Source organism: Molossus molossus, unplaced genomic scaffold (assembly GCF_014108415.1).
Source record: "Molossus molossus isolate mMolMol1 unplaced genomic scaffold, mMolMol1.p scaffold_m16_p_12, whole genome shotgun sequence".
Classification (NCBI taxonomy): domain Eukaryota; kingdom Metazoa; phylum Chordata; class Mammalia; order Chiroptera; family Molossidae; genus Molossus; species Molossus molossus.
In genome coordinates this window covers 73432764-73454605 of record NW_023425347.1, presented here as the reverse complement: position 1 = coordinate 73454605, position 21842 = coordinate 73432764, and the positions used below count along the sequence as shown (strand labels likewise).

Below are 21842 nucleotides of genomic sequence, written 5' to 3'. Positions count from 1 at the left end.
GCGAAGTGTTTGCAGAGGAGGGGGGCCCCTTGGTGGGACCCCCCATTCAAACCATTTGCTCCCTATAGGGTCTTTCACCACCCCAGGGTAGCAAGAGTTATCACATTATCCAGACAGGGAAACCGAGGCTGACAGAGGCTGAATCACTAAACCCAAGCCGTGCCGCCCATTTCTTGGTTAAAACTAGGCCCTTTGATAAACTCTAGAATCCTTGAGAGCCAGGTGGCATCGTTACTCCCATTTAATAAAAGAGGGAACTGAGGCCCCCAGAGTTGAAGCCATTGGCCTAAGGTTCCCAGACACGCAGAGGGCGAGGCTGGACTGGAGCCCTAGTCTGCCCCCTGGCAGGGCCACCAGGTAGTCACGGAGCAGCCCTGGGGGGGCTGAGGTGCGAGCCGCAGGGTCCCCCTGGCCAAGGACCGTGTGCCGGGCTCCCGAGCGCGGAGAGCCGGGGGAAGTGGGGCGCTCATCTCTTGGAGGACAGATGGGTTGATGTTGGGAGATGGAGTGAGGGACATGGTGTGTGCCTGGAGGAGTCAGCTAAGGTGGAGGGCACAGGTGGGGATGGAGAGGGGACTGGGGGGGAAATGAACCAGGGAAAGGGCTGCTAGAAGCCTCTCTAATCTGCCCCTAACAGCTGGGGTCCCAGGGGTTGGAGAAAGGGCCACGTGGACGGGGTGGTGCTGCAGAACCAGACTTACCCTGGCCTCTGGGAGCAGGGTGGGGATGGACGGTCCAGTGAATTCTTTGGAATTAAAAAGTGACGGCTTCTCAGTGCAGAGGGAGCCTGGCGGGTCCCTGGGTTTTGTCTAGCTCCTGTCCTGCCTCCCTGGCTTGGGGCAGCTCAGGAATTTTCTCTCTTTCCCAGACCAGCGTTTGACCTGAACAGGCAGTGCGGGCGCTCAGGGGAGGAGGGTGGGTGTCAGGGGCTGATGGCAGGTGTCTGTGAGTGAGCCTCCAGGTGCAGACGCCTCGGCATCTGCCGGGCCCGCAGCTCTGTGTGATAGCCTTACTTGCTCGTGTCTGCATTACCTCTGCACGCTTGTTTGTGGCTGGGCCTCATCTGGATTTGTGCTATCTCTCTGGCCTGTCCTGATCGCTTCTGTGCCAGCCAGCATCTGTGTCTTTATGTGTCCGGGTCTCCGGCTCCCTCCTGCCCCGCCCCGCAGGGCCCTGAATGCCACTTTGCTGCCTGAGTGTGCAGAGGAATGTGGGGGGCAAGGGGAGCGGGGAGCACATGTCCTGGGCTGCAGGCCTGCTGGTTGTGGAAAACTACTGAGGCCTCCTGGAGCTGGCAGGCCGAGCTGGCAGGGAGTGGGTGGGGGCGGAGGGAGCACCAGGCTCTGCAGCTTTGCCCTTCCAGGCTCCTCCCACCGCCTTTCTCTGGGGCTGGGGACCTGTCGAGATGGGTCCTTCATGCCTCCCACTCCCCAGTGGGTAGCCAGGCCTCTGCAGCTCCCGGGGCTCCACATCTCGGCCAGAAAAGTGAGGGGGTGGGATTCTGTTTTCTCTGAAGTCCTCCCCAGTCCTCACATTCTCTCCATTCTGTGCATGTTAAAGGGGCACGAGAGGGCACGGTCACCTCCATTTCAGGATCGTGAGAGCAGAGTCCTAGACTTAAGGAAGAGGGGCCCCCAAAGTTGATCTACTGCCACCCCCTCCATCTATGGGCGGGAGAGTGGAGGCCTGGAGTGAGGGCTCCTGATCCTCCACTTCCCTCCGGAAGGTCAGGGACCACGTGCTCTGCCACCTGTCTCCCATCAGGGCTGCGTTCAGCTTGGCCTGCTCGCAGGGAGGAAGAGGCAGCTGAGCCGGCCTTGGAGGACGGGAGGGTCCAGTATATGGAGATGGGGGTGAGCCTGTCAGGCACGAGTGGCCGCAGGACATGGGTTAACTGTGAAGTGGGCAGGTGAGGGGTGCAGTCAGGATGGGGGCTGGGAAGGCACCGACTGGGCACAGTGGGCAGTAGGACTGAAAGAGTGTGTTTGAGCTATACAGGTGGGTCCTGAGAGGCAGGTGGAAAAGTGTGGACTTTACCCTGCAGCTGTTTCTGGCATAACAGGCAAATCAGCAGGGTAGCAGAATGGTTAGGGCAGACGCTCTTCAGCCAGATGAGACGATCTATGTCCAAACCTCAGCTCCAATATTTCAGTGACCGTGTACTTACCCACACAGGAGAGGGTCATTTACATCCTGTACTCCCTTTTCTTGTCCTTGAAATGGAGATAAAAGTAATATTTCCCTTATAGTGTTGTTGTGAGGAAAACATGAATACGCGAGGACACGAGAAAGCCCTGGATGCCTGACACTTGGTGAGGGCTCAGCCACCGTTATGATGACACTGGCGATGTAAGCTGTGTGCACGGCTGGGCTGGAGGGAAGAGGGTGAAGGCGGGGGCACCAGTGGGGAGTCCACGCCGGCGAGAGGTGTGGGGGTCCAGGATGAGAGCCCTGAGGGAAGCAGGAAACCGGGCAGAGTCTCGGAAGGAAGGCCGGGTGTGTTGCAGGAAGGTGGGCACAACTCTCCGTGGAGGGGCTGTGGGGGGTGGGCGTGGAGAGGCCGTGCGCCTTCCTGGGGTCTGCAGAGGAGGGTCGTTCAGAGAAATACTCCAGAGATGAGTTAACCTCCTGGGACGACTCCTTGTGGCAAGGGAGGGCTGAGGGAGCTGAGGCGAGCCCTGGTCGGAGAGGGAGAAGGAAGGTGGGCTTCCAGGAGGAGGGGGCAGCCAGGAGAGCCCCTGCTGGGGAACCGAGCAGGGTTTGGAGAGGGAGAGGGAGACAACTGGAGAGAAAGACATTTTGAGGGCCGTTGGTTTTGGCAGTGAGGGGGCTGACAGTGACCCCTAGATTCCAGTGTGGAAAGAGGGGGCAAAAGCCCGAGGCTGCATTAATGAACAGAATGAGGACTGGAGACACAGGCGAGGACTGCCACTGCCTGGCGACAAGGCTGAGGGGGGGAGGGAGCTGCCTGGGGCGCCGGGCCAGGAAGGTTTGAGCCTCTGGGTGGAGGGGCCAGGGGTCATTCTGTCTGCATTCAGGTGGAGAAACTGAAGCTCGCAGAGGTTAAAAGGCTCCTGCAAAGCCACCATAATGAATGGGGAGGACAGCTCAAGATCCCTGACTCTTAGTGTAGTTTTAATTTTTAAAGTAGACAGTTGAAAAAGTATAACACACGTACACAAGCATTTGCTAGGATCATAGATGTAAAACACGTTTATTGGATAAATCTAGAAACATACAAAAATGCAAAGGAAAATACAAAATGCTTGTGTAATTCCACGACCCAGAGATAAGCATTTTTACCTCTGCGCATTAAGACATTTTCCCTCTGTGCACATGCACTGATGCACACTGGAGTCCCGGCTCACTGTTCTGTGGGTCCCGTTTCATCCAGCAACATGTCACAGATGTGTTCCCACAGTGATACGTATTCCTTGAGCCCAACCAGTGTGGCTCAGTGGTTGAGCATAGACCCATGCACCATGAGGTCACCAGTTCAATTCCCAGTCAGGGCACATGCCCAGGTTGTGGGCCAAATCCCCAGTGGGGGGGCATGCAGGAGGCGGCCCATTGATGTTCTCTCTCATCGATGTTTCTCTCTCTTCCTCTCCCTTCCTCTCTCTCTCAAATCAATAAAAACCTCCCCCCCAAAAGAAGGAGTAATATGTATTCCTTGAGAATTTTTTTCCCTTTTAGCTCACAGTCTAGATCGGGAGGCAAGGCTCATGGCTGGGATCCCCCCGTAAACAATCACGAGCAGAATAATGAGGCAGCGTTTCACAGGGTGTCTCGGGCAACTGCCTGGGAATCGAACTCGAAGCCCACTGGACTGGCTCATTGGGTCCTGGATTAGCCATTGGCTCACTGTGTAGCCTTCAGTAAAGTATTTGCCTTCTCTGGGCCTCAGAATCCCAGAATCTAAAAAGAGTTAAAAGTAAGTCTTTTAAGGTCAGAGTCCATCACTGTCAAATGGTTGAGGGAGAAGAGTGGAAAATGAAACTACTGTTATCATCATGATTCTGCAGGTCATTAAACTCCTCGGTGCCTCAATTTCTTTATCTGAAAACCGAGAATCATGTTTACTTACTCTTCCTGCCAGGACTCAGCTGAGAATCAAAGTAGATGAACCATTAGGATGCCTGAGAACAGCTAACATTTGGACGATGGCAGTTCACCCCCATCATCTCACTTGTTCCAGCTATCCCACGAGGTAGGTACTATTTTTGTACCCTATTTTTCCAGATGAGCAAACTGTGGCTTGGAGAGGCGAGATCACTTGTCCAAGGTCATAGGAGGTAAGCAGTTGAGTTGAGTGTCAAGCACAGGTCTTTGTTTTCAGAGCCACACCATCCTGATGTGTGGAGCAAGCTGAGGAGAAGGGAGAAAAGGGGGTGGGGGGTGGGGGGACTGGCCCATTTCCCCTTGGTTTAGCTGCTGTGTTCCCCAGCCCTGTACCGCCGACTGTGAGGAGTGGCTGCCCTCTGGTGTTCTAAATGTGACACGTGCTCTAAATGTGACATGTCGCATCAGGGAAGTGAGCAATCTGCGTCTCAGCAATGGAGTGGGATGAGCTCAGAATAAACGTCACTCGTCCTTGCAGAGTTTGGGAGCTCAGGGAGTCAGTGCGCACCTCGCCCAGTGGTTTGCTGGACACAGAGCTGTGCTGTAGACAGCACCAGGTGGAAGCTGGGTAGATCTCAGGCTCCACTGGCCTCTCCTCTGGGTGTCATTTTGCAGGGGAAGTGGCCACTTTGCCAGTATTTTATCCTGACTGCCATCAAATTGCAAGGTGGTGCAGACTGCAGACAGCATCTGATGATGCGTGCTTTAAAGGCCTATCACATGTTAGCTCATTTCATAGTCACCATAATCTTAGGAATAAATTTTTGTTACCTTTAGATGTATGAGAAAATAGACTCAAGGTCAACCACACCCGTTTGAAGCCCAGGAACTTTCCGAGACCCCACACTGCCCCCCTGTGGCAGCCTTATGCGTTACTCAGTGAACAGAAGCCTACCGAGGTGTCCCTTGCCTCCAAAACCCAAAGGTGTTGTGCTTCTTCCATTGTGATTAGACATGCCAGATGCAACAACTATCCTTCACTTGGCGGGGGGGGCGGGGAGTAATGCTAAATGTGCTAGAGACTCCTGGGAGCAAGGACTTTCACTAAGGTGGTAGCCATCTTTTTTTTTTCTTTCATAATTGAGATTTTATTGTTTGTTTTGAGGATAAGTACACAGACATTTCAATTTGTACACAATTCTTAACATATGTACCAAAAATGTAAAGTCATGTAGTTGTGATTCTTTTCTAAACTGTTATTCCAGTGACTTTCCAGCTTAAAACTTGAAGGCTAATTTTCCTCAAGAGTATCAAGTACCAATATCTTCAAATGTTGATACGCTGTTACATCAAAGTCCCACTAATTCACAATTTAATATCATATATACTACATAATCAAATTTTCAATCTTTCACAGCACATTAACAAGGTTACTAGGAAAACTGGACCACCACACCAAAGATGTTCCAGAGTGTACGGACTTCTGACAGGGAGAGCCAAGATCAAGGAGTGGTTTCTTTAGGAAACAATTATACCAAAAACATGGCAATAGAAGTAATTTAAAATGTTCAAGACATATTAAATGCACAACTGACTCCAAACTGCCATGTAGTATGCTTGTATTACAGGATATAAAAACCTCCCCCAGCTATGGAATGTTAAGCTGACACCCAAGACAATCAAAGCCTCCCATATTCAATATCCCACTATTTCTGGTTGTACCAAAAAATAAACAACCAGCAAATGATTTCACCTCTTAAAAAAAAGCATTTACACTTAAAAAAATGGGATAAGGTAGAATTCCCTCCTTCTTAAAAATGTTTCTAGAGCTACTAAAAAAACTTGCATTTACAAAATAGTTGATAAAAATATTCCTCTGGATTGTACAAGAAGGGAGACAGGGACCACTGATAAGACATGGTACATGATATCAGTCAGACTTGGCTTCTTTCTCTCCTGCTTCCTCTGAGGCTGGACTCTCGTTTTTAGTTTCTCCATTTTCCGCGGGTAGATCTTTAGGTTCCTGGTCAGCCACTTCGGCCTGCTTTCCCTCTGCTCCCCTGTTCCCTTTCGTGTGCACTTTCTTGTCTGCAGATCTTTCCTTTCCCGCCGCCTTTTTTGGCTTCCTTTCCACTTTTGCAGGAGCAGGTTTGCTGGACAACCTCGCCGACCTCCTCTTGGGCTCCTCCTTGGCCGCCCCCTCGGTGGAGCTAACCTTCCTCTTGGGCATCGCGGCAGCGGGGTGGGCGCGCGCTGAGTGCCTGGGGGCCGGGTAGCCTTGTGGCTCCTGAACCCGCCATCTTATTTGTTGAGGGATTTATTTCATACCCTCTGGTACATGTTTACAATTCTCAAATTTCTGTTACAATTCTCAAATTCCAAGTCTTTCTCTATCAACTCTATGACTTTAATTATACAATAAGCAAGGCTATGATTTAGCTTGTATGTAGTTAGGTTAACCACAGGAACAGACGGTGGGTCTGATTTTCAGAAATCCAGAATTGTGTTATATAAAATAAGGGATTTCCTCTGGGCAGTTGTGTTTTCTGGCTTTCTACCCATCCACTCAGCTGAGAATGTACAGTTCTAAACTTGTCATACATTTTATTTATTTATTTTTTTACCAAGTTCTCCAGTGTACTCAGAGGAAGACAGCTGATCCCACAGTTTTTGTATTTTTTTTTTAATTTCCACCATAATACTTGATTATTATAGCTACTTGTTTTCTTAATGTTGAATTTTCACAGTTACTTGCATATTTTGGATAACAGTCTTTTATCAGGTGTGTCTTTTGCACATATGTCCTCCCAGTGTGTGGCTTGTCTTCTCATACCTGACACCGTCTGTTGCAGAGCAGCTGGTTTTCATTTCCAGGAAGTCCAGCTTCTCATTGTTTTTTCTTTCATGGATTGTGTCTTTGGTGTTGGATCTAAAAAGTCATATCCATACCCAAGGCCATCTAAAGTTCCTCGTATGTTATCCTCTAGGAGTTTTACAGTTCTGTAATCCATTTTCAATTAATTTTTGTGAGAGGAGTAAGGTCTGTGTCTAGATTCTTTTTTTTTTTTTTTTTTTTTTGCATGTGGATGTGCAGTTGTTCCAGCACCATGTGTTGGAAAGACTGAAAGACTGTCGTTGCAGTATAATGGCATTGCCTTTGCGCCTTTGTCAAAGATCAGTTGATTATATTTATGTGGGACTATTTTGGGGCTTTCTATTCTGTTCTATTGATCTATTGATTTCTCACCAATATCACACTGTCTTGATTACTGTAGTTTTATAGGAAGTCTTGAAGTTGGGGAGTGTCAGTCTTCAAACTTAGTTCTTTTCCTTCAACATTGCGTTGCCTATGCTGGGTGTTTTGCTGATCCATATACACTTCAGTAGTAGTTTGTTGATATCCACAAAATAACTTGCTGGGCTTTTTATTGGAATTGCCTTGAACCTACAGAACAAGTTGGGAAGAACTGACATGTCGACAACATTGAACCTACCTATCTATGAATACACAATGTTGCTCCATTTAATTTGTTCTAGTTATCTTTTAAAACATCAATTTGTGGATTAATTGTATTGTGGTAAGAGAAAATATTCCAAATGATTTAACCCTTTGAAAGTTGGGACTTGCTTTATGGTTTTGTATTTATATGGTCAGTTTTTACAAATCCTCCTTGGATGCTTGAAAATTATGTGTATTCTGCAGTTGGGGGAGGCGCTGTCCATGTATGTTTCATTAGGCATGTTTTTTATTGTCCTTTAAAATCTTTCATATACTTAATGAATTTTTGGTTTGCTTTTTGAATCATTTACAAAAAGAAATGTGTTGAAATCTCCCAACATTATTGATTAAAAGATTGTTCCTATTTAATGGTCTTGGTACTCTTGTTGAAAATCATTTGGCCATATATGTAGGGGTTTATTTCTGGGTTCTATTCTATTCCATTCCGTTCCGTTCCGTTCCATTCGTTCCATTGGTATATATGTCTATCGTTACACTCCCACCATACTGTTTTGATTACTGTAGCTTTGTAGTAAGTTTTGAAATCAGGAAGCTTTGCCCCCCCCCCCCCTTTTTTTTAATGTTCTCACTATTCAGGGTCCCTTGAAATTCTATCTAAATTTGGGATGGATTTTTCAATTTCTACAAAAGAGATCATTAGGAGTTTGATAGGTATTGTACCAAATCTGTAGATTGCTTTGGATAGTATTGACATTTTAACAATATTATATCTTCTAATCCATGAACATAGGATGTCTTTCCATGTACTTGAATCTTTAAAAAATGTCTTTCAGCAATGTTTTGTAGTCTTCAGTGTACAAATCTTTCACCTCATGGTTAAAATTATTCCTAAATGTATATATTTTGTACTATTGTAAATGGATTTTTCTTAATTTCCTTTTTAAATTGTTTATTATTAAGTGTATAGAAGCACAGCTAATTTTTGTGTGTTGATTTTGTTTTGTTTTTTATCCTCACCTGAGGACATTTTTCCATTTTTTGTTCAGGTAGAGTGGGAAGGAGAGAGAGGAACAGAGAGAGAGAGAGAAACATCGACATTAAAGGGACACATCGAGTGCCTGCCACCCGCACAACCGACCAGGGCCGGGGACAAACTGCAACCGAGGTACGCGCCCTTAGCGGGAACTGAACCCGGGTCTCTCAGGACCGCAGGCCGACGCTCTAACTGCTGAGCCAAACCGGCCAGGGCTGTGTGTTGATTTTGTATCCTGCAACTTTTCTGAATTTATTTATGAGTTCTGACAATGATTTTGTGGAATCTTCAGGATTTTCTACATATAAGATCATGTTGTCTGTGAACAGAGATCATTAATTTCCTTTTCAATTTGAATGCCTTCTATTCCTTCTTCTTGCTTAATTGCTGGACTAGGACTTCCAGTACTGTGCTGAATAGAGTGGTGAAGTGGGCATGCTTGTCTTGCTCCTGATCTTAGAGGAAAAGCTTTCAGGCTTTTGTCATTGAGTATAAAGTTAGCTGTGGGCTCTTCAAGTGTATGCACAGGTGCTTTTCAATGCCTTAATTTCCCTGAGAGTCTTACCTCGGCTTCTTCTCAGGGCCTTAGATGTTCTGCTGCATTTCCCTGCCTGCCACCTCCTGCCTCCAGGCCCCGCTGGGCTGTGGTTCCACTGCAGGTTTTATGTGCCGTGACACCTGCCACTGCCTACAGCAGCCTCCACACTGTGCCACTGTTCCTGTCTGAGTCAGACGACACGGAAACCAGCCCCTTGGGCAGCACCCAGTCATGCCAAAGTGTTGCAAACAAATCTGCTTCTTTTCCGGAAGGAGAAACCAAGAATTGGGTGACTTCTTCCTAATCGTGCTCAGCCTGGGAGGCGTCAGCAAAACATCATAAAACTCCATACTGCTTTTAGTTTTCTTTTGTCTTCTTCTTTTTAAAATCCTCAACCAAGGGTATGTTTTATTGATTTAAGAAAGACACACACACACACACACACACACATCAATGTGAGAGAGAAACATGCTATCTAGGTATGTAGGTATGTGCCCTGACTGGGAAACAAACCCAAACAAACCCAAAACCTTTTGGGTGTACAGGACGACACTCCAACCAACCGAACCACCCAGCCAGCCAGGGCATAATTTTGCTGCTTTTAAATGGGGCATTGGCGTGGTTGTTGCAGCCCTTGACTGGCTTCTGGAGCACCCACACCACTGTTTCTAGTCGAGCTGCTGTTTACTCGATGTTTCCATGGGAGGAGATGGCTCTGACGTCACCATCAGAGAGCTCTGAACGTTTCATTTTATTTTATTTTTTTTTATTTTTTTTATTTTTATTTTTTAATCCTCATCCGAGGACATTTTTCCATTTTTTGTACAGATAGAGTAGGAGGGAGAGAGAGGAAGAGAGAGAGAGGGAAACATCAATGTGAAAGGGACACATCGAGTGGCTGCCACCCGCACGACCAACCAGAGCCGGGGACAAACTGCAACCGAGGTACATGCCCTTAGCGGGAACCGAACCCGGGTCTCTCCGGACTGCAGGCAGACGCTCTAACCGCTGAGCCAAACCGGCCAGGGCTGAACGTTTCATTTTAAAAAAGCTTTCACATTTAGGTCTACGATATCCAACTTGAATTGGATTTTGTATTATTACCTGTTCGTTTGTTTTTTTAATCCTCACCCGAGGACATTTTTCTATTTTTTGTTCAGATAGAGTGGGAGGGAGAGAGAGGAAGAGAAAGAGAGAGAAACATCGACGTGAAAGGAACACATCGAGTGGCTGTCACCTGCATGACCCAACCAGGGCTGGGGACAAACTGCAACCGAGGTACATGCCCTTAGCGGGAACCGAACCCCGGTCTCTCCAGATCACAGGCCGACACTCCAACTGCTGAGCCAAACCGGCCAGTGCTGTTTTTTTTGTTTTTCACTTTTTATAGAGAACCCACAATTCAGTTTTATTCAGAACAAATTAAAAAGAAACTTTTGATCATACTAGAAGAAACTCAGCCATAGGTTTGGTATCTGTAGCCAAACTACACATGAATGAGGACAGTATTCTGCTAATACAATTTATCTGCTGCTGCATTTGTCTACTGTTTGTCTAATGTTAATAGTTATAAGCAGAGCAGTGCAACTAGTATTTGAAACAATTCTTATGATTACCCATTTTTTAATTATAACTCTACTATGTTCTTGCTATGTGGCATTGGGAAAATAATTTAACTTCTCTGTACTTCATTTTCTTTTTAATTTTTTAATTAATTAATTTTTGTAACAGATGTTTCTCCTTTTTCCCCCTTGACACCCTCCCCCCGCCCTGTCCCCAGCACTGTTGTCTATGTCCATGGTTACACATACATGCATATAAATCCTGTGGTTTATCTCTCCCCCCCCCCCCCTTTTGAGGTTTGTCAGTCTGTACCCTACTTCCAGGTCTCTGGGTCTATTTTGTTCATCAGCTTGTTTTGTTCATTATATTCCACAAATAAGTGAGATCATGTGATATTTGTCTTTCTGTACTTCATTTTCTTCATCAGTAAGATGAGGAGCATAATAGTATCTACCTCATAGAGTTACTTTGAGGCATTTGCATATATGTATATGTGTAAAAGACTTGGAGAAGTGACCAGAAAATAATAATAAATGCTTCTTGTGATAAATATTTTTATATCCTTTTGATCTGGTGACTTACTCATGCCTTGGAAGCTTAGAGAGGGCTGACCTAATTAAGTCTCAGAAAAAGGCCCAAATGCACCGCTCAGCATAACTTGATGCTCCCGACGGCTGGCTGGGAGTACTGAGCAAGGCAGAGTCCAGCTTGACCAGTGGGTTCTATTGTGCAAAACAATGTCAGTACAAACTTGTTTGTACCAGTCTGACAGTTTGAATACAAAGTGTTCTAAGTAGTTTTCTCGATCTCATTATTAACTCATTTATAGAAGCCTCCAAAGTCTTCCTTGCTTATTTGTTTCCTAGGGACAAAGGAAACAAATTGTTTTGCTTAAAATTTCCTAGAACCTAGAGGGCCTCTGTACTCAGTTCCCCAACAATTTTGATTGAAACATGAACCAAGTTTGGGATTACTTTTTGGAAGGCTAGAGACTGTACGTGAGTCTAGAGGAGAGTTGATTCATTTCAGTTCATCAGTTCTGTGTGTGTGTGTGTGTGTGTGTATGCGCGTGTGTTTTATTTAAACATTTCCTGGAGTATTTTTAAAATACAGAAATGAATATAACAAGAACATACTCATTCTTGTATTCACCAACTGCATTGTACAAATTTTAACTTTTTGCTGTATTTGTCTCAACTTATTTTTCCCCAGAAGTAAACCCTACTCTGAAGTTAGTATGTATTTTTTCAGGTTTATATTCTTTTGTCAAATATGTATGTATTAATAACATATAGTATCCTTAAATGTAATATATAAAAATGTGTGTTTCATCTCCTCAAATTTTTTCACTTATCATTTTCAAAGATTTATTCATGATGATACATGGATTATTATAGCTCTCATTTTTTTATTGAATTATAGTTGATATTCCATATTATACAGGGTGAGGCAGAAGTAGGTTTAGAGTTGTGAGTACACAAAAGTTTATTCTTGTATTATTATTGATTAATTATTGTATTATTTTCCATATGAACAACTGTAAACTTGCTTTTACCACACGCTGTGTTGGTTTCAGAGGTACAACAGTCATTTGATATTTTATACATTACAGAATGTCTGTCACCATACAAATTCATTACAATATTATTGACTATATTCCCTATGCTGTGCATTACATCCCCACGACTTATTTATTTATTTTCAACAACAGAAAGTACACTCTTGGGCTTTCTTTTATTTCTGGAGGATTGCTGAAATGTGAACCACACAGGGAAGTGTCCAGCCAGGTTCCCTCTGTGGGGTGACTGCGGACGCTTCCTGCACCTGCACCGGGGCTTCTCCACGGCCCCTGCCGCCTGGCCTCCTCTCTGGCCATCGGTCCGTCCACCTGAGCCAGCCTCAGAAGCCCTGCTTGGAGGACGAGGTCACGACGCTGTTCCCGGTGGAGAGGACGTAAGGGCACTGTGGCAGCTCTTGGCTCTCTGCTCCGGCAGCCTGCCTGCCGGCAGCCGGAGGCCTGGCGTTGGCCCTGGGGCCCGAGTCCCGCAGGCCTGGCAGTGGCTGTCCAGCAGCCCCAGAGCCACTGGGGTCCAAGCCGGGCCACTCGCTCTTCTGTGGCCCCGCGGGGCGCTGCTGCGCGCCTCTGCCGGCGTTGGGAGCCCGAGAACAAGGCCTCCCAGGGGGAACAGCTCTTCGTCCCTGAGGTTGACGATGGGCACAGGGGCGACACTGCACGATGCTGTGGAGGTCCTGCAGGCGCGACTACAGGGAGGCGTGGAGGGTGCCCCCCAGCCCGCGCACACCTGCTGGAGGCAGTGAGGTCGGGGCCACGGATGCGACCAGGTGCAGCAGGTCCTGGGAGCCCGGTGGGTGGGTGCGGGAGTGCAGGTGGGGTGGGCTCGTTGGGGTGCACTAGGAGCTGTGTTGCAGCACTCCGGGGTAGGGTTGGGGTCCAGCAGGCATGGGGGGCCTCGCCAGGATGTGGTCAGTCCGCCAGGGCTGTGCTGAGGAAGGGGCCACTCCCACCGGGGTGCGGGTTACCCTTGTGCAGGTGCACTGGAGGGGGCTGCAAGGCATGACATTTATTTATAACCGGAAGTTTGTACCTGTTAATCCGGTTCACCTATTTCATTCATCCCTGCCCCCTTCCCTTGTGGCAACCACCAGTTTGTTCTCTGTATTTATGAGTCTATTTCTGTTTTGTTTTGTTTGTTAGTTTGTCTTGTTTTTTAGATTCCTTCTATAAGCTAATTCTTGGAGGTACAGGGACAAGGTCGAGGTAGAGTTTTGATTCAATTAAATAATGAGGCTCATTCTTTGTATTTGGTACACAGCACTGTGCTTGACACATCATAGATGCATCATAAATATTAATTGATAGGTTGAAGGGAATCGAATATACTTAGTGTCTACCAGGGAAAATGCAAAAAGGCATGCAAGATACGATCCCAGCTCTTGGGGGCTCTTAGTATAGTTGAGGAATTATATCAGCACAAGAAGAGCCATAGCCATAGCGTTTGGGACTCTAGGGAGGAAGGGTCAGGGTTCAAAGAGAGAAATCCCTGGGGTTTGACTATGAAGGAAGGACTTGGGGGAAGGGGAGTAACTCATGCTGGGCCTGGAAGGACGGGACAGGTTTCAGAGAGGAGCAGAGCGGGGAGGGAGCATGTAGCATGACGATGAGCTTGTGTTCTCCCTGGGGGATGTGTGGCCTGGACAAGCAGAGGTGGGGAAGAGGGTTCTGACCGGCGATGGGGAGGTGAAGTTAAAGAGCAGAAAGTCCATGGGCCAGGGGCGCCATTAGGAAACAGAGACCACGTTCACATAACTTTTATTACAGTATATCATCATGATTTTTCTATTTTATTATTAGTTATTTTTGTTGCTCTCTTACTGTGTCTAATTTATAAATTAAACGGTATCATAGGTATACATGTATAAGGAAAAAGATAGGTCCAATAGGGTTCGGTACTATCTGTGGTTTCAGGCATCTACTGGGGGTCTTGTTAGTGTCCCCTTCCATGAGGGGGCACTGCTGTACCCTGACTCTGCTGTTCCTTCCTCAAGGGCTGGCAGGGGAGAGAAGCAGAAAAAAGGGTGATTTTCTTGTGGACTCACCAGCTGGTTCCTTGTCTGACACTTCTGGGGCGTGTTTGTGGGCCAGGAGGACTAATGGTAACCTGTCCCCAGTGTCTGCCTCCAACTCCCACTTCCCAGCCTGCTGCCTGTAGATTCCCTTGGAGCTTTCTCTCGGGGTCAGACACGATTCCGGGTGTTGGAGAAGGTCTTCTGTTTCCTCTGGCCTCCTCATCCACGACAGCCTGGGTATCCCTGGCTGCCCGCAGGCCAGACCTGATGGCAGCGTCTGTCCAGCCATGGGGCTGGCTGGTATGCTCACCAGCAAAGTGGATGCGGCCCTCTGGCTGGAAGAGTCGCTGTAAATAGTCCTCAATCTGGTGGGGCACAAACTGCGTGACGCTGCCCATGAAGAGGGGATCCAGGGACCAGTGTTTGAGCACAGAGGTGGGGCACATGCGCCGCAGCTCCTCCTTGGGTATCTGGTGTACAGGTCCTCTAGGACGATGTCCACCACCTGGTCGTGCTGCATGGATGTGAAGAAGAGGGAACCATTGCCCAGCGTGTAGGAGGCCAGCAGGACGCCCTTGCCGCTGGGAAGGCGGTGGCTGGGGTAGTAGATGTAGCGTGAGGGCCAGTCGGTGATGGAGACCCCGCCCCGGATGCCATCCCGTTCCCAGAAGGGTTCCTCACAGGCCAGAACCACCTTGGTAGCGCTGATGTAATGGACCCAGCGGAGAGCATCCACCTTGTCGAGGGAGAGAGGTGGCGTAAAGGTGATGAAGCACGTGGCCTTGGCCAAAGCGGAGATGATGATAAAATTCACAGTGAGGTTGTGCAGTGATGAGTTGGATTCACCCACCTGATAGGAAATCTGTACCTCGGGCCCAGCCCTCACGACCGTCTCCACCTTGGAGCCCAGATGGATGGTGCCAGGCTTCAAGCTGGCGCTGAGGGCTTTGGGGAGCTGGTCGAAGCCGCCTGTGATCTCGGTAAAGTTGCAAGGGGGGGAGGCATGAGGCCAGTTGCCCAGTCCCGGCAGCGTTCCTGGTCTGAAAGGGGCGGACACTTCATCTACATTCTTTATGTACAGCATAACCAGTCTCTGCGAGGGAAGGACTGTCGTTGAATTTTATAGTTTGGAATGCTGACACCCAGAGAAAAGGGAGTTTCCCATGACGGCAGCCTGTAGATTCAGCCACCGTGCAATTCTGCATCCCAGGAGGAGTCCTACACACCCAGGTTTGGATTCTGGTTCCAGCCCTTGGCCCAGTTGTGTGAACTTGGCTGTTACACCATTTCTCTGGGCTCTCAGAAACCTCCCTGGTACAATGGCTTTGAATAATAGTACCTGCCTTCCAGGTGATCGTAAGATTAACTGTGATAACTCTTGGAAAGTGCTTAGGCTGATGCCTGGCACATAGTAACTGCTCAATAATCGAAGTTCCCTTTCTCTGCTCTGATTGGAGGAGGAGACAGACTTGAATCCTGGTCCAGATCAACCTGACTCATCACTTTTGGAGAAGATGAGGTCAGACTGCAGGGACTCTAGGAACCACTTGTTGAATTTAATATCCTCATTCATCACATCCCTGATCATCTTGACTGCTGCTGGGCTCAGCATCGCTTCCTTCAGCAGGTAAGCCTGTGGGGAGATAGAAACACCAGGTGGGGGGCCCAGTGTGTAGGAAGGGGCTTCAGCAGGGGCCTGGGTCAGGCAAGGGGTGGGACTGGATTCCAGGGAGGTAAAGGCTTGGCAGTGGAAAGAGGGTCCTGGTAGGCAAGGGACAACCCCTGGGAGCTAAGCTGAGCACAACCCTCCCTCCCCCATCTCTATCCTGGGATTTCTTTGCCTCACTCACCTTGGTGGAGTAAGAATCATAAAAGGGCTGCAGTTGAAAATGTCCAGACATTGTTAGACCTGCAAAAGGAGGGGAAGGGGAAGCAGCTTTAGATTAAAACCAAATATCTGAAGCAAGACTCCCAGGGTCTCTGGATGTCCCCTTGAAGAGGGTGGGGTCAAGGAGGCGGGGGATGGAAGAATCTGAGGAAGGACGCTTCCGGGAGCTCCTAAATGCTTCTTTTTGCCCTCAAATCTCCCCTTCTTTTAAAGATCTTTGGAGACTAAAATCTGAGGTGAAGACCTTCACTGCAATCTGGCAGGACTGATTTAATACCAAGGGTGCCCTTTCCTTCCGCTGCACTGATCAATCATTGCCATGGGCCACCCAAGGACAGGAGATACGGGGCTGGGCATAGGGTTTGGGTGGCAACATTCTTAGTGGGTGTTAGAGGAAGGCAGACCAATCACAAGGGTATTGGAGAGGCGTCAGGTGACCTGGGTCCATCCACTAATTTGCCAGGTGACTTCAGGCCAGACCCTGTTCTTTCCCAACCCTGGGAGGGTGAGGCAGCAAGCACCTTGGCAGTGGACTGGTAGGAGAGAGTCTCAGCATCTTGCCCTTCTCCGTGGGGTTCGCGGAATAGCCCAGGACCTCTGGGTGGGCCTTGACCTCCCTGGTGCGACAGTGTTGTCTGTTGGTGAGGTACCAGGTGTTGCCATCGTATTGAGTGAACTTGTTCAGCTTCAGGCCCAGCTTCTTGACATAGGTGTGGACCGGTCTGCAGCAAATACGGGCATGACACGGCAGCCGCCCCCAGGCACCTTGCTCCTGCTGGCCTCACCGTAGGAGCCATTTCCAGGAGAACCAGTTTCTCTCTGTGCCCAGGGAACTCAGACTAACTCCTTCCTCATCCCTGATCCTGTTTCATTTTGCTCTGGCATCAATTCTTTTCCTTTTGTCTTTGCCCCGGGGGAGGTGGGGAGGAGGCAGTTCACCCATCAGGAATGGAGGCCCTCGGGAAATGCCGGGTGGGGACAGAGGCCTTTTGCTTCAGACAGCGTTGAAATCCCACTTTCCATCTGCAGGTGAGTTCGAGGCCAGATCTAAAGACTTCTACTTTGGTTGTTTCAGTTGGATTTTGTTTTTGTTTTTGGTGGTGTTTGGAGGGACATCTGCAGTTCGGTTCATATTTTGAAAAGAAGTCATATTCCTGGAGGTATGTGGGACACCAGGTGAGGGATCGTTTTGGTCTTAGAAGCCTCAGATGGGGGGTCGGGCTCTCTTCCAGGCGTCAGGCGCAGCTCCGAAGTCAAGTATCCGCTTTTGCGTCAGGCACGGCCTTGATTTTGAGGGGCTTTGTCACTTTCTCCCGAGAGACTCTTGGGTGAGTCACTTACTACTCTGAGTCTAGTTTCTTAATTTATAAATGGGAAACATGAGTATCAAACGGCAACAATGAGATATTGCCCGGGTCATGCTTAGCACATAGGAAGCGCTCAACAAATGGTAGCTGTTGTCGTTTGATAGTTTACCGTGGTATAACTGACATTTGAGAAACTGCCTGTGTTTAAAGCACACTATTGTCATTATTAGTTTGGAACCTTCCACTTTCTCTGGGACCCTGGGCTCTGAGACTCGTTGTCTCTGTCAAGTGGGAGACCAGTTTCAGTCCTGACTAGCAGGATCGGACCCCATGGATCAGTGAGTCAGAAAGGGCTCTGACTCCAGGGAGCAGGGCCCACACTAGCTCCTCCCAACCCCTGGTACTTGCCCTCCCTCCATCCCTTTCCCAGGACTTACCTCTGGGACTTTGGGGTTCGCATGGGACCCAGTTCATGGTACCAGCTCTCCTCCTCGTTCCTGATTGTGACCACTCGGCCCCCAACGTAGTCGTTGGCGGCTTCCAGGATGGAAACCTGGGGTCCGGAGAAGCTGCTGCCATCCCCAGGGCCAGGCTCTTCCTTCTCCCACCCTGTACTCCAACCCGCCCAGCCACAGGCTGTCATCCCAGCAGAAGGCCCCTGAATGTGCAGAATAACCAAACTGCGGGGCGGGGCTTCTCCAGGAGGGTCCTCAGTCCTGTGAGTGAGGCAGAGTGCTCCACGGTGGCAGGGGACAGAGTGCCCCTAGTTTTCACCTATTAGCACCCCCTTCTCTACTTCTGCTTCCCATGCGAACAGAGGCTGCGGACAACGTCAAGTCTCGGGGGAGTTTTGAGGAACAATGACTAACGGCTAAGAGATCGTGGGTTCCAGGCAGGTGTTTTCTTTTCCTTTTCCCACCCAGTAAGCAAACCCAGAGGCAGATGACTAAACCAAAGCCTGCTCCCCTGGTGGCCAGCATCCTGCAGGTGCCACCAGGTCGGACATGCCAGCTCCCACCACCACCACGTGCTTGGGCAGTGGGGAGGGGCCGAGGCCCTCCTGGGCTGTGACAACAACGGACTCAAAGGCAGGGTCCTGGAAGCAGCTGCCCAGGTCTTCAGAGTGGCCGAGGCAGCTGGGGGTAGCCAACAGGAGCCTGAAGATCAGGATTCCTGGGGCAGAGAAAGGAATGGGGGCTGGCTTTCTGGGGCTCAGGTGCTGTCCCCCACCCTACCCAGGGTGAGCTTGGCTGTGTGAGACGAGTGGAGATGGTAAGGTCAGGCGGACTGTTGAATGTGTGGTTGTAAGCAGGTGTTTGCGACTGTGTCTCTGGTGGGGTGATTGTGTTGTGTGGGTATGAATGTATTTCAAAGGGTGCTGGTGTTAGCTGTGTGAGTGTAACTGTGGACTGCAAGTGCACATGTGTGCATGGGACTGGAGCTCACGAGGCTGCAAATGTGCCTGCTTCCGGTGGGGAATGTGTGTGTGGGTGAGCTTGTCTGTGACATGAGTTGCTGTAATTGTGAGTTTGTGATTGTTGCCCTGGATGACTGTGCATTGTCTGTGGTTTTATGTGAGGGCGTGTGTTTGTGGGACAGTGTGGTTACCCGAGTAGATGCATGCATGAACCTGTATGGGAAAGCAAGATGGGATGAAGTGTGTGTGTGTGTGTTCAGGTGTGTGTTAGCCTGGAAGAGTGGGGATGGTACATGTACATTTGCTTGAGTTTGAGAGAGAATACGGTTGCTTGTGTTCTTGTGTTTAATTCTGTGTGTGCATTTGATTGTGAGGCTGGGTTGGGAGCCTAAAGGTGTGTGTATTCTTTGGGAATGTGTGCATTTGGGGTGTGTGTGCGTGCAAGTGTGTGTGCGAGTGTGAGCGTGCAAGTGTGAGTGTGTGTGAGTGTGTGAAGCACAGCTCTGTCTGGGGACAGGGAGTGGAGGACTGTGACCAGTCTGTCAGTGGCGTCACAAGTGCCCAGGAACCTTGCAACCCTGTTGCTCTTCCCAGCTCACAGGAGGTTCCCAGAGCCTCCAGGTTTCCTGACGTGCAGCCGAGGTGGGACCAGAGTTAGTGTGGAACGTGCAGTGAGTCCGGAGTGACTCGGTGTCTTCTCCACCGTCATTGCTCCGACGGACAGAGGATTCACCTGGCCCTCAAGACAAGAGGCTGTGCAGGGTCCTCACTGTTGCCTGTCCTAAAAGGGAAAAGCCGGCGGGGGGGCACATGTGCTTCCTTGCACTAGCTCTGGGGTTTGGGGCGGGTGAGAGCCCCCAGTCTAGTCTTTGTACAAGCAGGACAACCGAGGTTCACAAAAGAAAAGGGGTCTCCAGGGGCTGCCCCGAGGAGACGCGGGGCACCAGCTGGTTCCCGGTGCAGGCCCTTCCCCAGCCGAGAGAGCCTTCTGCAGGGGGGACTCCTCAGAAAAGAGGAGGGGTAACCATGTCCCATGGGAAGACCCCCAGCCTCCCACTGCAAGGCCCACTTCAATCTCCCTAATCCATTCTCCACCCCTGACGAACTTTCCATCTTCCCGAGCGACCGCCATTCCTATCTCAGACGCCATGCCCTTCCTCTCGGATGGCCCCAGCCCCCAACTCATTCCCCAGCCCTATATCCATTCTCTCGACTCACTGTCAGTACCTGGACCTATCCCTGCCCCTGGTCTGGCTTCTGTCACATCTCAGTCCCCATCCATTTTCCCCTTGCATAGCCCTATACCCAGACTCCCTTTGGATCCATCTCAACTCGCTTAGCCCATCCCCACCCCTCAACCCAGCTCTTCTCCAGTCTCAGTGTCTAACCCCTCCCTCCACGGGTGCCTCTCTCTCAGACCCACAGAAGGGACTCCACTCCCCCTCATCGTGGCCGTGGACTGCGGTCCTGCGGGGCCCCTGGTGGCTCTCCCTCTCTTCATGAGGATCCAGCTCCACCCCAGCAGCGGCTGGCCTCATCCCAGCAGCCTGCCCCAGGGCCCTAGGGCTGCCCAAGCAGAGAAGGAAGCCAAGCCCTCAAGGCCTGGGCTGTCGGCTGGGATGACCTCCTGTCTCAGTCCCATCCCCAGCCTCCTCTTCTGCATTCCCACCTCCTCCTGGCCTGCCTCCCCTCCTAGGAGAGACCTCATTTTTTTTTTTTCTCAGAAAAGGTGTGTGGGAGGGATCACAGAGGACCATTATTAGAAAATGCCTTGATTTTTAACTGACTTTGTTGTTGTTGTTACTCCTCACCCGAGGGTATTTTTCCACTGATGTTTCAGATAAAGTGGAAGGGGAGAGAGAGAAAAACACCAGTTGAGAGACACATCAATTGGTTGACCCCAACGAGGGCTGAGGACTGAACCTGCAACACAGATATGTGCCCTTGACTGGGGATTGAGCCCATAACCCTGGGCATGTGTCCTGACCAGGAATCAAACTGGCAATCTCTTGGCCCATGGGGTCGATGTTCAACCACTGAGAGGCACTGGCTGGGCTCACCTGACTTTTTTATTGTTAAGTTTCCTCTTAATTTTTATTGATATTTATTTGACGGAGTATAGAAGTCTACAGTCCAGACACTATTTTCACTAGATCTTGGAAGGTACGTCTTCAATATTTTTGGAATCCAGTGTTACTGATAAAATCTAATGCTACTTCTGTTCATTGTTTCTTGGCAAGTAATGTCTTGGCTTCCCCACTGCTGGGAACATATAAGGATCTTCTTTTTTTCACAGGAATTCTGAAATCACATGAAAACATGTTCGGATGCCAGTTTTTCCCCAATCATCTGGCTGGCAGACAGGAACCTTCTGGCTCTGAAGACTTGAGACTTTGCCAGCTCAGGGAATTGTCTTTCTACTTTTATCAGTTATTTCTATTTTTGTCCTAGAATTCCAGTAAGAACCATATCTTTTCATCATTTATTTTTTTCCTTATATTTTCCACTTCTTTATAATTTTATTAAATTGTGAAAATGATTGTTATATAAAGTGTATCATACTGTGTGTATTCTGCAACTTGCTTTTCTTTTCCTCAAGGTGTCCCCCAAAAATGTATATACACTTTGAATAGCTCAACTGATGTTTCTTTCTTGTCAGATTTAACCCATTGGAATTAATAATTGTTCAGTTATCTAGGGCCCAAGAAGGTGGCAGGCCCTGTTTGGCAGATGAATGTCTGTGGTGAGACAAAGAAAGGGCCTGGCCAGGGGTCGGGCAGCCGGGAGACCACGGCTGGGGTTGGGAGCTAGAAATGCACAGCCCCGTGTCCTGCAGGAGAGGCCAGGGCAGGGCTCCCCCACACTCAGGCATGCCCCGACCGCACCCCTACCCCCACAGTGAGGACAAATGCTCTGCCCAGGACTCTGAGTGGAATTCGATCTGCAAGAACATTTTTGTGCACAGTGCCTGTCTGCGCTCCGAGAT

General features: G+C 49.1%; 1 protein-coding gene and 1 long non-coding RNA gene across 2 annotated transcripts; one reads left to right on the top strand and one right to left on the bottom strand.

The window, feature by feature from the left end:
• Positions 1–4059: 4059 nt before the first annotated feature.
• LOC118627058 lies at positions 4060–21169 on the top strand. Its single transcript, XR_004958999.1, has 3 exons — positions 4060–4210; positions 15702–15871; positions 21153–21169. It is a non-coding gene; the product is annotated as an uncharacterized LOC118627058 (long non-coding RNA).
• On the bottom strand, positions 5993–6292 carry LOC118627057 (non-histone chromosomal protein HMG-14-like). The gene has a single exon (XM_036257199.1). The coding sequence runs from the start codon at positions 6290–6292 to the stop codon at positions 5993–5995; it is 300 nt and encodes a 99-aa protein (XP_036113092.1).
• Positions 21170–21842: the final 673 nt, after the last annotated feature.